This window comes from Anolis carolinensis, chromosome 1 (assembly GCF_035594765.1).
Source record: "Anolis carolinensis isolate JA03-04 chromosome 1, rAnoCar3.1.pri, whole genome shotgun sequence".
NCBI lineage: Eukaryota > Metazoa > Chordata > Lepidosauria > Squamata > Dactyloidae > Anolis > Anolis carolinensis.
Genome location: NC_085841.1, coordinates 261,540,545 through 261,555,946, shown reverse-complemented (window position 1 = coordinate 261,555,946; position 15,402 = coordinate 261,540,545). Strand labels below are relative to the sequence as shown.

The window sequence follows — 15,402 nt, the reverse complement described above, 5'->3', positions numbered from 1 at the left end:
CCTTGCCAAGACAACCTCATGATAGGTTTGCCTTAGGGTCACCATAAGTTGGGAATATTTGAAAGCACACAACTAAAAGCTCTATTCTATACCTTTAAGCAATAACTAAACTGTAGTAGAAGCATTGTATATAAAGAAAAATTGGGTCCATATGAGGAAATACTGCAGAACCTTTCCCAGCATGAAACCTTCTAGATTTTGGACTGCAATTCACACCATTTTCCACATGCTGTTTGGGAGTAGTAGATCTCTACCCAACACACCTGGAAAGCACAGGCGAGGGAAAGACCAATTAGTCTAAAAAGCAGGGATGGTTAATGGTTCAGTTGTATTTGGCCTACAACTGCAATAATCCTTCAGCATTAGCTATGCTGGGTACTACCATTTTTATGCCCAGACATTCCAAGGTGCTTTCTTTTTTTCCCCTTTAAAGTACAGTATTAAGTCTTATCAAAAAAGGGAGCCATTCTCTTTTATGAGTCGAGCTTAATCTGGGAAAACCTAAAAGAAGCACTGACTCCTGACCCCATCTCCACACTTCTATGAGGGGACGAGCAAAAGAGCTATCACCACCATTTTCTTATCCAGGCATTAGGGATGGTGTCATCCCAGTGCAATAATATAATGTCACCCCCATAAACTTCCTCCCATACCACAATCTCTGAGCTGTGCTTTCCCCTCTGGGCTGCTCAGAGTGAGGGAGGTTACTCACTGGTAAGCAAATGGACCCGACCCCCCCCCCCCCCAGCCATTACTCATGCTGGGTATATTCATGCTGTTGTATCATATCATTACTTCCTGCTTGATATGTAGACAATAGTTTGCGCTAGAGTGTTATTCATCAATACTTGTCTTGCTATGTGCCTTTAACAAAAGTATACATTGCTAATGGGAATTTGACTACAGTCTAAAAGCTGCTAGCTAAAGCTAATTGGCAGTACAGCGCCTCTTGGACAGGATATCAGAATAATTGTAATTTATTTTTATTTTGTTTTTCTAGCAAAAATTAAACCATCCTTGGATGACTCTCAGCCTCACAGTAGTGCTATTTGGCCCGTTATTGGTATCATCCTTTCCATTTTTATCTTGGGAGGGATGTACTTTGTTTGCCAGCGAGTGGTATGTCAGCGCTATGCTGGGCCCAATGGACCTTTTCCACATGAATATGTCAGTGGTACACCTCATGTCCCTTTAAATTTTATCGCTCCAGGGAGTTCTCAGCATGGCACTTTCACAGGTAAGAATAAAAGAATATGATAAAATTTTAATGTTATATTCCTTGTATATTTTTAAGCCTTCAAAAGCTCTCAAATAGTATCTTGGTTAAAAATATGATTGTCATTGGATTTCTGCTGTCATGGCAGTTCAGTATTGTAACATGTTCAAAAGAGGAGATTTCAGAGATCTGGATTCAAATCACTGCTTTACTTATTTCTCTCTCTATAACAGTGGTTTTCAATCGGTGGGTCCCCAGATGTTTTGGCCTTCAACTCCTAGAAATCCTAACAGCTGGTAAACTGGCTGGGATTTCTGGGAGTTGTAGGCCAAAACACCTGGAAACCCACAGGTTGAAAACCACTAGTCTTGTCAAGGTATTTGCCTTGTGTGCCTGTTCCCATTGAGTTCTAGTAAGTAAGAATGGACAGAAATCCCTAGAGTAAGATATTGTTTTATTTGGTAGCTTAAGAGCCATCGGCCTGAGTCCAGATTTTTGTCTCAGGCAGTGTAGACCCACTGAATCAACTGAATTGACATAAGTATATATTTATTTATGAACTTGCCATTGAATCAGTCCATTTTCCAGGTGGTAGTAACAACTGGATTGAGCTCCACTGTGTAAAGGTGGATAAATAGCTTTCTGATAAAAATATTTGCAGAATACAGAAATGTATGCAACCATAATCATTGCCTGGATTGATTTCAGAGTGTGCGTTTGTAAGTATTTGTGCCAGTTCTTGGCTAAACTTCAGTCCATTTTCATCTCTTATATCCATGTAGGCATCTCTTGTGGAAAATCTATGATTAGCTCCATGAGCCTTATGGGAGGAAGTAGTGGTGCACCTCTTTATGATAGAAACCATGTAACCGGGGCCTCGTCTAGTAGCTCATCCAGTACAAAAGCCACTTTCTATCCACAGGTAAGTTTGGAAAATACTAGAAGTCATTCTTCCTTCCTTCCTCTATTTATAATTGAGCGGTAAACATGAGATAAAATCTCATACTCAAAAGATGTAGTCAGAACTTGGAAACGCTACAGTTCAGGACTACAGCTCCCAGAATCCCCAAGCAGCATGAGTACTACTAGGATTCCAGAAGTTATAGTTACAAAAAGTAACTTTTTATGGGTCTTCTTTCAGCCTTTAAGTTATTGAATGTGTTGCTTTGTTCACTTTGCTAAACAGTAATGAAAAAGCTCTCTTGAGAACAATCCCAAAGCATTTAGTCTAACCTGGGAGGCTACTAATGAATAAACAGTGGTCAGTTTAGTAGTGCATGCTTTTGTTAAAATGTTTGAGAACATTCCTGAGTGTTTGCATTCCTGTAGCTTTCTCCCCCTTGCAATGTGTAATCATTCTGTGTGTGCCACACTTTTTGATGTTGCTGACCTATTCAGACACTCGGTACTGGGCAGCCCCAGAAGAGTAAACCAGAGTGAGAAAACAAAGGGAGATGCTCCGTCAGAGATGTTGGAGGGCCTCAAAAGCTAAACATTCCACCGGTTGTTTATTTACATTGATTTGGTCTTGGATCAGCATGAGCCAATCGAAATTCCCTGAACTGTTTTTCCATAAACAAAAGCGAAGTAGTAAAGAAAAAGCAGAAGGTGGGAAACAATTAGGACACATTATTTTGAGCCGCATTTCAGGATCCAATGTTAAGGGGACAATGCTTCTCTACCTGTCTTATTTAGTTATGCCTTTAAGCAAGTAAATCCAAGCCATTCATGTCAAAGTTATGGTGGAATTAAAAAAAAAACTTACATAGCAAAACAGTAGAAAATATTTGATTACAACTATTCATTATTTCACAACAATCCCCTTTAAAATATAAGCAGTGATTAAATGACAGCTTTTTAAAGATATCAGTCATTAAAATGATAGTATTATTTAAAGATACCAATATTCAAAAAGATGAATACCCCCTTTTGATTTTTTTAACATATATATATATAGGATCCTGGTAAATTGATTAACAAAAACAAAAGGAAAGGTGTTAAAAGAAAAAGAAGTAGGGGAAAACACTTTGGTGGAGTCATACTCGCTCAGCTTTCAAAGCAATGGCAAACCTCTTCTAAGCAAATTTTGCCAAGAAACCATGTGATAGGGTCCCCTTAGGATCTCAATAGGTCAGAAATTACTTGGAAGGTGCACAATAAGAACAACAAATATTGAACACTTCGGATGAAATTTCTACCAGGCTTTGTCTTTTTGTCAATTTCATAATTGGTTTCTCTTGTTATCTGGTCTCCCCAAGGACATGCAAAAGGTTTCTTCTTGAGATGTTGTTTATAAGAACTGGAACTGAAGGAACTCCTCCATACAAAATTATTTTCAGGGTTTTTGCCTCACCAAGAGATAATAGATATGAACCCATTTTTCCTGCTTTTTGCCTCCACAGATTCTGAATCCACCACCTTCACCAGCCACCGACCGTTCCCTTTATAACACAGAAATGTTCTATTCCTCAAACATTCCATCAACAACAAGATCTTACAGGTAAGAATTTATCATATAATGTTGATACCAGTGGTTTAAAAAATCACCTTTAAAAAACCATCTTTCATTCTATGTTGATTCTCTTTGTTTTGAACATACTACCTTTTGCTATATAATTTTTAATACCTATTTTAGTTGTCTGTAAATAAGTACAGCTTTGCGCAAGTGGTAGAAACATACCTACGAGGGATATCCGGAAAGTAAGGTTACAAGACTCCTTTAAAATACAAAGAATGACTGTATTTCAACAAGACTTACATGGTTCATAGCATAGGCACTACACCACTTTTCCACATAATCACCACTCTGCTCAACACACTGTGTCGTCCATGGGACAAGTTCTCTATGCCTGTGTCAAAGAAATCTCCTGCTAGAGGAAGCAGCAGCAACAGAGCTTGAGCTGGGAGCGGGTGGCAGTGGCAAGGAGGAGGGGCGGTGGTTCCTCCTCTTTCTCCCTGTCGCCACCCTCCTCCTCCTCCTGCTCCTCACTCCGGTGCAGCTTGCCCTCATCATGGTGCAGCTCTTCTGAGGGCTCGGCATCTCGGGGAGCTCCTCCAGCCAGGAGGCAGCCTTGTCCTCACCTCCGCCACCTGCTCTGGCTCTGTTTCTGCTGCTTCCTCCAGCGGGAGACTTCTATGATACAGGCATAGAGAACTCGACCCAAGGATGACAGAGTGTGTTGAGCAGAGTGGTGATTATGTGGAAAAAGTGGTGTAGTGCATATGCTATGATCCATGTAAGTTTTGTTGAAATATATTCATTCTTTGTATTTTAAAAGAGTCTTGTAACCTTACTTTCCAAATATCCCTCATACTTAAGAGGATATAATTCTTCACAGATGTACAGAACACTAGAGCATAGAATAGCTACCTTTGAACTACAGCTCCATAATAGATACCTGGTGGTCTGTGGGCAGGTGCCACAGCAAGTCTCTGGCCTTATAAATTAAATGTTAACATTTACTGATCTATAGCTGCACCCACATTTCTCTTAACAAATGCATGTTCAGCTAAATAGGGAATTGATGCAACCCTTTTCTAACTTCAGAGCAAGGCTAAGCAATTACAAATGGGCAAGGAACAGGCTCTCTGCCCCACCCCAGACCACACCATTGCTGTCAGTGCAACCAATCCTTGTCCTAGGATTGAGAGGTTGAATCCTGGGCAATTTCAGAAATTGCAAAACAGGATCCCGTGGGCTGTTCATTCTTGCATTAGAGAGAATGGAGAAAAGCATATGAAGGTTTAATAGTTTGTGAGAGGGAATCTTAGCTGTATATACACACCTTATATGGACCATGAGAGTGAACAAAATATGTGATGGTAATTTGACAGGACTGTTGTGTTGCTATTATTTAAGAAGAGGCCAAAACACCCAAGGTAGTAGAATATTTTTGAGACCCTTCTCATTTGGTGGATCCCTGGCACAGCATTTCATGGAAATACACTAAGCTGTCTAGCAGGCAAGCACAAATCCACTGGCAAGACTGTTCCAGGAGTGGTCCTGCTAGTCTACTATAGGAGTGAAGGTCACGTAAAGAGGCTTATGGGACCCTAGCAAGTAAGAGGACAGTAGCAGCCTGGGCCACATACATGGATGATGCTGAAATGTATTATTGGGCAAGTGCAGCAAATCGAGGAGAGCCATCCCCTCCCCAGTGCACAAATGAGCCATGGGCTGCCCAAAAGAAACCACAAAGTGGCCAGAGGTCTACTTTTCATCCTTTGAAATATTTAATGTTAAAACAATACAGCGAAGCTTTGCAGCTCATTCAAATGTAAATTGTTGCACCAAGAGGCTTCTTGGGCAGGATTTTTCTCTATTTTTGTCTGAGGGGCATACTTGCAAAACCTTTAGACTAGAGCAAAGATAGAGAACCTTTGTCCCTACATATGTTTTTAGACTTGAATATATGTCCGCATCCAGCATGCTCACTTGCAAAGGGGTTGTATGCATTTCAGTCCAAAATACCTGGAAGGGCAAAGATTCCTCACCCCTGATGCAGAGTAAAATGTAGCTGACATAGTACTTAGCTGATGCCCGTGAACTTGACTTTAGAATCTCTGCTACAAATAGCTTATATATGCACACATTACATGTATGTATTTTAAGATTTATTTTAAAATTCAAGAATGTATTGTTTTAAGAATTTCCAAACCACCCATTGGCCATGCTCCCAGAACGGTTTGGCACTGGAAAACAAAAATAATGTAAAAGATAGATATTGTCTCTAAAATACAATTAGAATAAAAATCAGCAGCAGCAAAAACCTACTTAACTGTTAAAGTCTTAGGAGGGTAAAAACAGCTTTGCCAAGATGATATTAATGTTGATGGTGGCCTCAAAACACAGGCAGGCTGCTGGAGGATAAAGGATGTTCTTACATGAATCCCTGATAGGTAACCTTGGTGTCCTAGCTTCGTCTTAATCATTGCAGCCTCTTAGTTGTCATCCTTGAGACAGATAAAAAGAAAGAGTCATGTTTGTAACCTCACCTTTCTCTGTTAAGAATGCCTTTTAATGTTTATTTTTAAATCATTTTTCAGGCCATACCTGATCAGAGGGATAGCTCCACCAACCACTCCCTGCAGCACCGATGTATGTGACAGTGACTACACAACAAGCCGGTGGAAAGCCAATAAATACTATATTGATCTCAATTCAGACTCAGACCCCTATCCCCCACCTCCTACTCCCCGCAGCCAGTACATGTCGGCAGAAGAGAGCTGCCCGCCGTCTCCGGCCACGGAGCGAAGTTACTTCCACCTCTACCCTCCTCCCCCATCCCCTTGTACAGACTCTTCATGATCTCAGCAGAAGGAACTTTTCTTTTATTTCTCCTGTAAATATATTTTAAATATGAACAAAGATTTTTAAATATATATTTTATGACCTGAAATGGGGTGGGAACTTTTAATAATGTGAATAAAAATGGGTGGGCCAGGGCTGTGAAAATTGTACAGCAAAAGAATATTTATAAGATGTGTTTTTTAACTTAATATTCATTCTTTTGTGCCATATTTTGCCTTTGCATTGAAGTCACACAATTTAAATTGACCTCCAAAGGAGGCAGTAAGTGGGGAATATATACTGAGAGCTTTTTGAAATCACCATTTTGATTCAGTAAAGGGGAATGTGGGGTGGTTTTTTGTGGCTTTTGTTTTGTTTTGTTTAAATATCAAAAAGAGGAGTAAGTAATACTGTGTGAATGAAAGGGAGTGGTGTTTAAATACACGCACAGGAAATTCACAATGTTTGTTTTAAGGGATACTTGATCATAGGTAGTTAACCACAAATATGCACTTTCTTTTGGAAGGCTGAATGCAAAAAGAGGCCCCTCCTGTTGTATTTATTCCATCACCATTTGCTTTCCAAAAGAATCGGTGCCTAAGAAAGCTTGCACTCACTTTATCATTCAGTACAAACCACTCTTAATAGGACGAAATGAGCATGCAATCCCACTGGGCATCTTTACACAAAAACTCCCTTTAGGATTCTGACATCCTCAATATAATATTTAATTGGAAAAGTTAGTGAAGCTTCCACTTTTTTGCGGAAGCCCATACATTCAGTTTAGCAGTTGTCAAGAGGTATGTAACCATGGAACTCGTGATTCAAATAGAAATAGAAAAATCAAAAAAAGTTACCACTATTCATTGTCATGCTTTTCTGAAAAGTCACTGTCGTCCTGAGACAAATTAGCCCCCCTGGTCTGTGAGTGCCAGTTGCCCACGGCACTGTGTCCCCCATTTCTATCCCCAGGAACCATTGTGTTAAAATTCAGAGTTTATAATTTTATTTACAAGAAATGGGACAGCTGAATAAAAATGTTTTGGTTAAAATTGTGTCCCTAGTTCATTGAGAAGGAGATGTATATAATTGTTTACGAATTGGATATAGCAGGTGCCTGCTTAGAAGAAGCATTCTTCCTTCTCTTTCAGGAAGGAATGCTTCTTTTAGGACATCTGCTGACTGAAAGTTGACAAACTTCAAATCGGATTTAAAACTCCAAAGATTTGACAGATTCGACTTATTTTTCATGAAATTGATGAAAAGAGTATTTGCATTAACTCTACCTGGAAGGATTTTTTTTGTGTGTGTCAGGAGTGACTTGAGAAATTGTAAGTCGCTTCTGGTGTAAGAGAATTGGCTGTCTTCAAGGACGTTACCCAGGGGACACCTGGACGTTTTCATGTTTGACCATCCTTGTGGGAGGCTTCTCTCATGTCCCCGTATGGAGAGCTGGAGCTGACAGAGGGAGCTCATCCACGCTCTCCCCAGATTCGAACCAGCAACCTTCAAGTCAGCAATCCAACCTAAAGGTCAGCAGTCCTGCTGGCACAAGAGTTTAACCCATTGTGCCACTGAAGGCTCCTAGAAGGGATGAAATTGCCTTGTAATCACAGAGGTGGAGGGAAACGCAGTAAGATTCTAGCCCTCCAACTCTGTGCTAGATGCACCAAATCCAGAGCTAATGGCTAAAGCATATTTGATATGAATATCCACAATGCCTGTCCCTTGCTATTTAATTGGTTCTGTTGGAAACTGAAAGTAAATGTTACAAAATTGTTTCTATTATTCAATCAATTTTTTTCTAATATTCCTGGAACAAGTATTTGCCCCTTTTTCTGAGTGATGTCCCTGTCTTTTGTAAACAGTAATATGAAATCTCAAGTAACAGTTTCACCATTAACTAAGACATCTGTAGCTTAGGAGCAGCCTGTCAGAGTTATGCATGACCCTGGGACCTCAATAGCAGCTTGTGGTACTAGTATATCATTCCAACAATACTGTTTTGGTACTGTGCTCTGTGGTTGTGTTGCCGGCAAAAGTGTAGGTATCTCCCATCCTAATAGTGATACATCAGGTTTAAAGGTCAGTCTATTAATGAGTTTCACTCTCCAGCACCTGGCTTCTGCTTATCAGGGCACAGTGACTCCCCGCTGATACATCTTGATGCACATATGAACTGTTCGGCTTGTGGGGGTCTATTTTTGTTATACACAGAGCCATTTTCACCTTGGAACTGAGCAGTGAAATCTTGTTCATATATACTCTCCAGCAGCCTGTGGCTTGAGGATGGGACTATTCCCTATCCTACGTCTATGGGATGTTCTCCCTTTCCATACCATAGAGAACCAGCATACAGGCAGTCCCCAAGTTACAAACAAGATAGGTTCTGTAGGTTGTTCTAAAGTTCAATTTGTAAGTCAAAACAGGTGCATTTTTAAGTGTAACTCCAGCTATATAGCTGTGATGTTCGTTTTGCTGTCTGTGCTCCTGTTCAGAAGATTTCACCTCACTTTCTGTCCCTGTGACAATTGGATTTTGAAAAATGTGGTTTGTTGTAGACACAAGGATTGGTGCGAAAGCTTCAGTTGAGACACCTTTTCCCCTGATAACTTTCATGAGTCAATTTCTATTCCTAGGGGTAGATTTCTCGCTTTCTGTTGTTTCACCCCCATTCTTAACTATGAGTCATTTGTAAATCAGATGTTTATAACTTGGGGACTGCCTGTATAAAGCAGCTCTCTCAATGGGCAAGAAGAGAGTGCTGGTCAAAGGTCTGGTCTTTTGCTTGGTGATACTCCTTTTCACGGGAATTTCTAGAGAAAGGGAGCAGCACTATTTGCTCTACCTTACCTGTATGTTTGCAATTTTTGTATGCTCTTATCGCTTTCTGCAGAGCGGTTGGGAGCCAAGTACTCTAAAAGCTACAATGCAAAAGGAGGGGGAAAGAACCAAAATTAGTCTGTTTTCATAGCTGCAGTGGGCATTTGACAATTTTAGTCTATAAAAAGATGGAAAATATTTATTTTTAAACTTGTAGGTGGACTTTTAACTATTTTTTCTGATACATCTTGATATAAAACTAGCCTTGTCAGTTATTTCTTATCTTGTGTTGTCAAAAGCTTTCATGGCCGGAATCACAGGGTTGTTGTGTGTTTTCCAGGCTGCATGGCTATATTCCAGAAGTATTATCTCCTGAAGTTTCACCCGCCTCTAGATGTCAGGAGAGAATACTTCTAGAAAATAGCCATACAGCCCGGAAAACACACAACAACCCTATTTCTTATCTTGTTAAAGTTTTGACTTCTAATTTCTTTTGACATGCCATTCTTTACATCTATCTGTTTCCCTTAGCCTTTGAAACTTGCTGCTTAATTTTAGAAAAGGTACTGAGACCCTGGGTGGGGTGTTGGAATAAGTATCCATTTCTTGGAAGTCAGCATTTTGCAAAGACACAGATTTTACTCCTCTAACAAGCTTCAATATTGTGGGGAAAGATCTGTACATTGAGTCACGTCTGTGCCCATGGATACTGCAAAACATGCCTTGTGTTATTTAAATTTTAGAATGCCATGGATGTGGTGGCACTGCTTATAGCAATGCAGCACAACCTTAATAATGTTTCCAGTTGCTAACTATTCTCAACAGATTTCTTATTATATAAACTGATAGTGTTGTAAGGCATGAGAGTCTGATTCTATCCTATGGTTTCATATCTAACTGATAAGTATAGCATGCACATATATTTTACAGTGGAGATATTGTGAGTCAGTTGTTTGGCTTTGGCATAACTGTGTTCAATATTTTGTGTGGCACTTGTAAAGAGGCTGCGCTGTTTAGCTCTTAACATTACAGATCTTGATTACATATGCATGACAATTTCCAGTTGTCTTACAAGTGACACTGAACATTAAAAGACAGATTCCTCTGAGCTATTGAGTTTCTGTAAAGCAAAACAAAATAATAAATTTACATTATTAGTGGTGCTTACCTGCTTTTTCTGGTTGGAAGCCCCCTTCCACAATGAGCTACTGTTGTCCTGCAGAATTAATGTAAGGCTATAGTAATCAGGTTCCATTTCTCACGCGTCAGCTTGTGCAAACACTTTCATATGTTTCTGAAGGAACAAAATTTAACATTTCACATTTCATTTCACTTTTCTCCTACCGTGTTCTAGCAATGCAAGGCGTAAATCATTTTTGTATGAAACCCATAGCTTTTAAAATGGAGCTGGGAATATCTAGATGCAGTTAGGCAGAAGCTGCCAGCATTCCTCATATGCTTTTTTTTCTTGACAAAAGTTTCATTAATTGAGGAAAGTTCCATTGATTTCTAGGAAATCGTTGAACACTTATTGAATTGTCGTTTCTGAATTTTGTTGAAATGCAGGAGTGCTTTCTACAAAGCAGCATAAGCCCATGCAGAGAATTAAAGCGCTACAGTTTATGAGGGCATCCATCCCCCAAGGCCTCGTGGCTAACCGAATAACCATAAAGGTATTATCACTTCCTGTTCCAGGTTCCAAATATCTTGCTATAACTAAATCTTTTTGACTAAACTAGTTTTTACAATCTTTCTCACTGATTTACATATAATGAGTAATGAATAAAAAATATTTTATTTTGTACCTATTGAGAACTCCTGTCTTTGAATAACCTAGTGTAGTTAACCCAGGATAAATATCCCTGTTTTATTGATTGCCAGGAAGTGCATTTCCAGTAAATGAAATTGCAGAGATGCTTTGGCTGCCCTGGATTTTCAGGATTATATATGTGATCCCAGACATCACTATAACTGTGGTAGAATTCATTCCCTTTTTTATCAACTTGTAGTAATGGGAAGATGCGGTTTATCAATTAAAGGATACAGACTGAAAGTCTTTTTAAGTGGATTTGAAGGTCCACCACTGAAACATGACTCTGATGATGGCAAAATAATTGGCTCATAGAAAGAGTACTTTGAGTTCAAACCCTCATTTTTAATACTTCCATTGCGTTAGCAGATTAAGCCATCCATGCACCTGGATTTCACTGAAGGCTGATGAATTTATATATTAGAAAGTAAGATGCATCAGATCATCTTCAAAACTTATAATCCAGTTGCTTATTTTCTCTTTCTTGTAATATTTCCTTATAGTTGGTCAGTAGATGACTCGCTTGAATTTTTTACCTCTTTTGATCAGATTGGTGGAAACACATTTTGCAGACCTCTTTCTAACCAAATAGATATTGAGTACTTAAGAAGTCTCAAATCCTTTGCCTGATCCTCTGTTGATCTGGATCCAATTAAAGCAGCCATGAGCATCTATCAGGGATTGGAGGCTATATTGTGCCCAGGGAGCCTTGGACTGCTGCAGCCCCATCTGACATGATGTTTACCATCAAATACCATCAATATCCCCAAGGGAGATCTAAAATCAAATTTGATCATCAAGCCAGCTGTATAATGAAGGATTCCACCGCCCTGAATTTGCATGATCTGAGCAGTGCTGGTGCTTTTCTCTCATTTATAAAATCACCCAAAGTTGAAGTGTGAACTTTGTGACAAATAACAATAGATGCAAGAATACTGTTTTGGAGAACCATAGTGGATTTAAAGAAATAATTAAGTTTACAAAAAGGTCATATGAAAATAATCTTCAGAAAATAAAGCAGCTTTATGGAGATCCCCTGTGGTTACCTTTTCCTTTTCAGCGTGTGTATGTATGTGGGAGTGTATGTGTGCTTGCATGGGTGTTGTGGACAGAAAGGTGTAATGTCAGGCTGAAATTGTAAAATAGTATCTGTGGAAAATTCATTGTAAACAATGTAATTGAAGTATTGGCAATTAAGAAACAGAACTGTTGTTTTTTTAAAAAAAAAAAAAAAAACAGCTATTGGCCTGGAACAAAAAAGAAGAAGCAAAATTAGGATTGTCAGTTCCCAGCCTCAAGATTTTCCCTTTGGTCTTGATCCTGCTATGTTATGGGATAGATCAGTCAGCCGCTTCCCCCCTCTTGCTTCCCACTGGACTTGTTGCCTGGCATTTGTCCTGCTTGCTGTACAGTACACTTGGAGTCCTTGTTATAGCAGTTTGAGCTGGACAAGTGACACATATAGATGGCAAAACCATGGGGAAGTGGAGCAGGAGAAGGAGCAGCTGCCACATCACCCAGTTTCAGTGGGACTGCTCAATGTACAAAGATGGATGTCTTGGTTGGCACTTGGCAAATCTGAAGAAAATGCCTGAAGGCGGGGGGTAGTGCTTTGCTGTTACATATGAAATTCAGAGGGCATTCTAAACATCAGCATCCTAAAACCAGGCTGGTTTCTGTGTTGTATCAAAATATTTTGCAATTGCTGCTAATGTAAATGTACATGAACATATACCAATATTGCCGAGAATTGTTATAATAAACTCACGCCAATCCGTTTTGTATTTATATTGTGAAATGTACTCTTCAAACACCCTAAATATTCTAGCTTTATACTCTTATCCTTTTCATAGACTCTATTTGTCATAACACAGAAAAAAAGTGCCTTCAGTATTTTTAAACACTCTATCATATTGACTTGGGCAGATGATAACAAAGCCTTAAAAAGCAAATAGCCTTTTCTTCAATGTACTCTGCTGGTTAATTTCTCACCAAACATTGTGTTGCAAAAATGTATTAATGTGCTCAATTCATTCCAAACAAAGGCATTCATGGGATGGTGGAACAAAGCTTATTTATACATCCTTAATGCAGACATCTCTAAATATTGACTTAGAGACTTGGATGTGATTTTGAGCAAATATTTCCAAATATCCTGTCGGGGTTTGTTTTTTTAAAAAAAATTTTTTTGCTCACAAATGGCTATATTCAAAGGGAGCTTCCAACCAACCATCCAACATACCTTCTTTCGTCTTATTTTATATTTTTACATGTTACGTTATCAGTGTAACACTGTAGTAATAATAATGTTATAAAATGCACCATTAGAGTAACATTGTTTCGAGGTTTGGTATGCACAAAACTATTAAAAATTTAAACCATGAAATTCCAGCTGTTGTTTCACAAGCAGAGGAGTTATTACAGTTACTGTTTAGAACAGGAGTAGGGAGAATGCAGCCCTTTCGATGCTGGGAAGCTATTCCAAGCATTGGTCTGCATTGGCTATGCTGGCTAGAGCTACTGCAGCTTGAAGTCCAAATATATTTACATGCTGTATCATTCCTACTCCTGGTTTAAAGGATGGCATTCAACATATAGAAAAAACTGGTGGAAATACCCTTTTTTCTTCGTGTATTCTGTGAATGCACACTAATGGAGAGACTGCGCCTGCGCGGGCTCCAACGGAAACTCTTCCCAAGCTGAAGTTTTAAATTCTGGCGGTAGCCACGCCCCCCATCCCCGGAGGGCATATAAGGCAGCCCTGGGCGTCCGCTCTCCAGTTCCTTTTTTTCCGCCGCAAGGTTCACTTCGGATTCTCATGTCTACTACATGATCGCCCATGCCATTGCCATTCGTCGCCACGCCTGGCTGAGGTCGTCGGGTTTGTCTTCTTCCTCCAGACAAGTTATTGAAGACCTTCCTTTCGACGCTTTGGGTCTTTTCAATTCTGGCACCGACGATAAACTCAAAACTAACCATGATTTTAAGGTTCTGGCTACCAAGTGTGGTGACCAGCCTCAAACGCACCGCACCAGATGGTTTCCTCAGCGCTTCCGACGCTTTCCGCCCCCGTCTTACCGTCACCAATCCTTCAGGCGTCCCTCGGTTTCAAACAACCAGAACCGCCAACAGCCTCGCCGCTCCGCCCATCCGCAAAAACAACGCGGTCGAACCACTCCCACCTCTGGTCAGCCCCATCGGCGTACCTGACGCCACCTCTCTCTATCAAGACTCTTTCTCCGGTATCGATGCAGGACTCATTCCTCTACCTCCCTCCCCTCTACCACATCAGCCTCACGGCCTCTTTTCAGACCGCCTGGCTCCTTTCTTCCATCAATGGGAGTCTATCACTTCGGATGCTTGGGTTCTCCGAATTGTTCGGGAGGGCTATGCCTTAGAGTTCGAAGAGCTCCCGCCCACGGGTCAGATCCTTCTCTCCAACCCTTCTCAGGAGATTCTCGGCGAAATCGACATCCTCCTCGCCAAAGGGGCTTTTCAGCCTTCTCCATCGGTACAGGACTCTCAAAGCTTCTTCTCCAGATACTTCACAGTCCCGAAGAGGGGAGGGGGGCTCCGCCCCATCTTAGACTTGCGTGCGCTCAATACCTTCATTCGCCCAACCAAGTTCAGGATGGTGTCCATCGCCTCCATCCTTCCTATGCTTCAGCATGGAGACTACTTCGTGTCCATAGACTTACGAGACGCTTATTTCCACGTAGCGATCCGGAAAACCCACAGACGCTTCCTTTGCTTCAAGGTCCTCGACCAAACCTACCAGTTCACCGTTTTACCCTTCAGCCTCATTACGGCCCCAAGGGTTTTCACCAAGGTCGTCGCTGTGGTGGCTGCCCACCTCAGGCCCCAGGGAATCACAGTTTTTCCATATCTGGACGATTGGCTTCTGGTCGGGTCCGACCCTGTCCTCCTCTGACGTCACGTGGACACCACCCTCAGTCTTCTAGACTCTCTCGGTCTCCAGCTAAATCCCGACAAATCTCACCTCTTTCCGTCGAACAAAATCCGCTTCATCGGCGCCTTGTTCGACTCAATCTCTCAAACTGTCTCTCTCCCGCTCGACAGGTTTCTCGCCCTTCGCCAACAAATCACTCTCTGCGAAAACAACCGGAGAGTTCGAGCCCGGTCCATCCAGGTACTCCTGGGCCACATGGCTTCCACAGTTCTCACGACCCCGTTTGCCAGGCTCCACCTTCGGACCCTACAGAGATGGTTTATAGACGTTTTCAAGCCATCCCGCCACCTCAA

General features: G+C 40.8%; 1 protein-coding gene across 1 annotated transcript in view; it reads left to right on the top strand.

Annotated features, from left to right (window-relative positions):
- Nucleotides 1-7,558, top strand: part of lrp5 (LDL receptor related protein 5) — a 140,252-nt gene extending 132,694 nt beyond the window's left edge. Inside the window, exons 20-23 of the mRNA XM_008108703.2 lie at nt 1,001-1,237; nt 1,999-2,138; nt 3,619-3,716; nt 6,263-7,558. Of these exons, the coding sequence (XP_008106910.2) occupies nt 1,001-1,237; nt 1,999-2,138; nt 3,619-3,716; nt 6,263-6,524 (737 nt within the window). The 3' untranslated portion in view covers nt 6,525-7,558. The remainder of the gene's footprint in view (nt 1-1,000; nt 1,238-1,998; nt 2,139-3,618; nt 3,717-6,262) is intronic.
- The last annotated feature ends 7,844 nt before the right edge of the window (nt 7,559-15,402 follow it).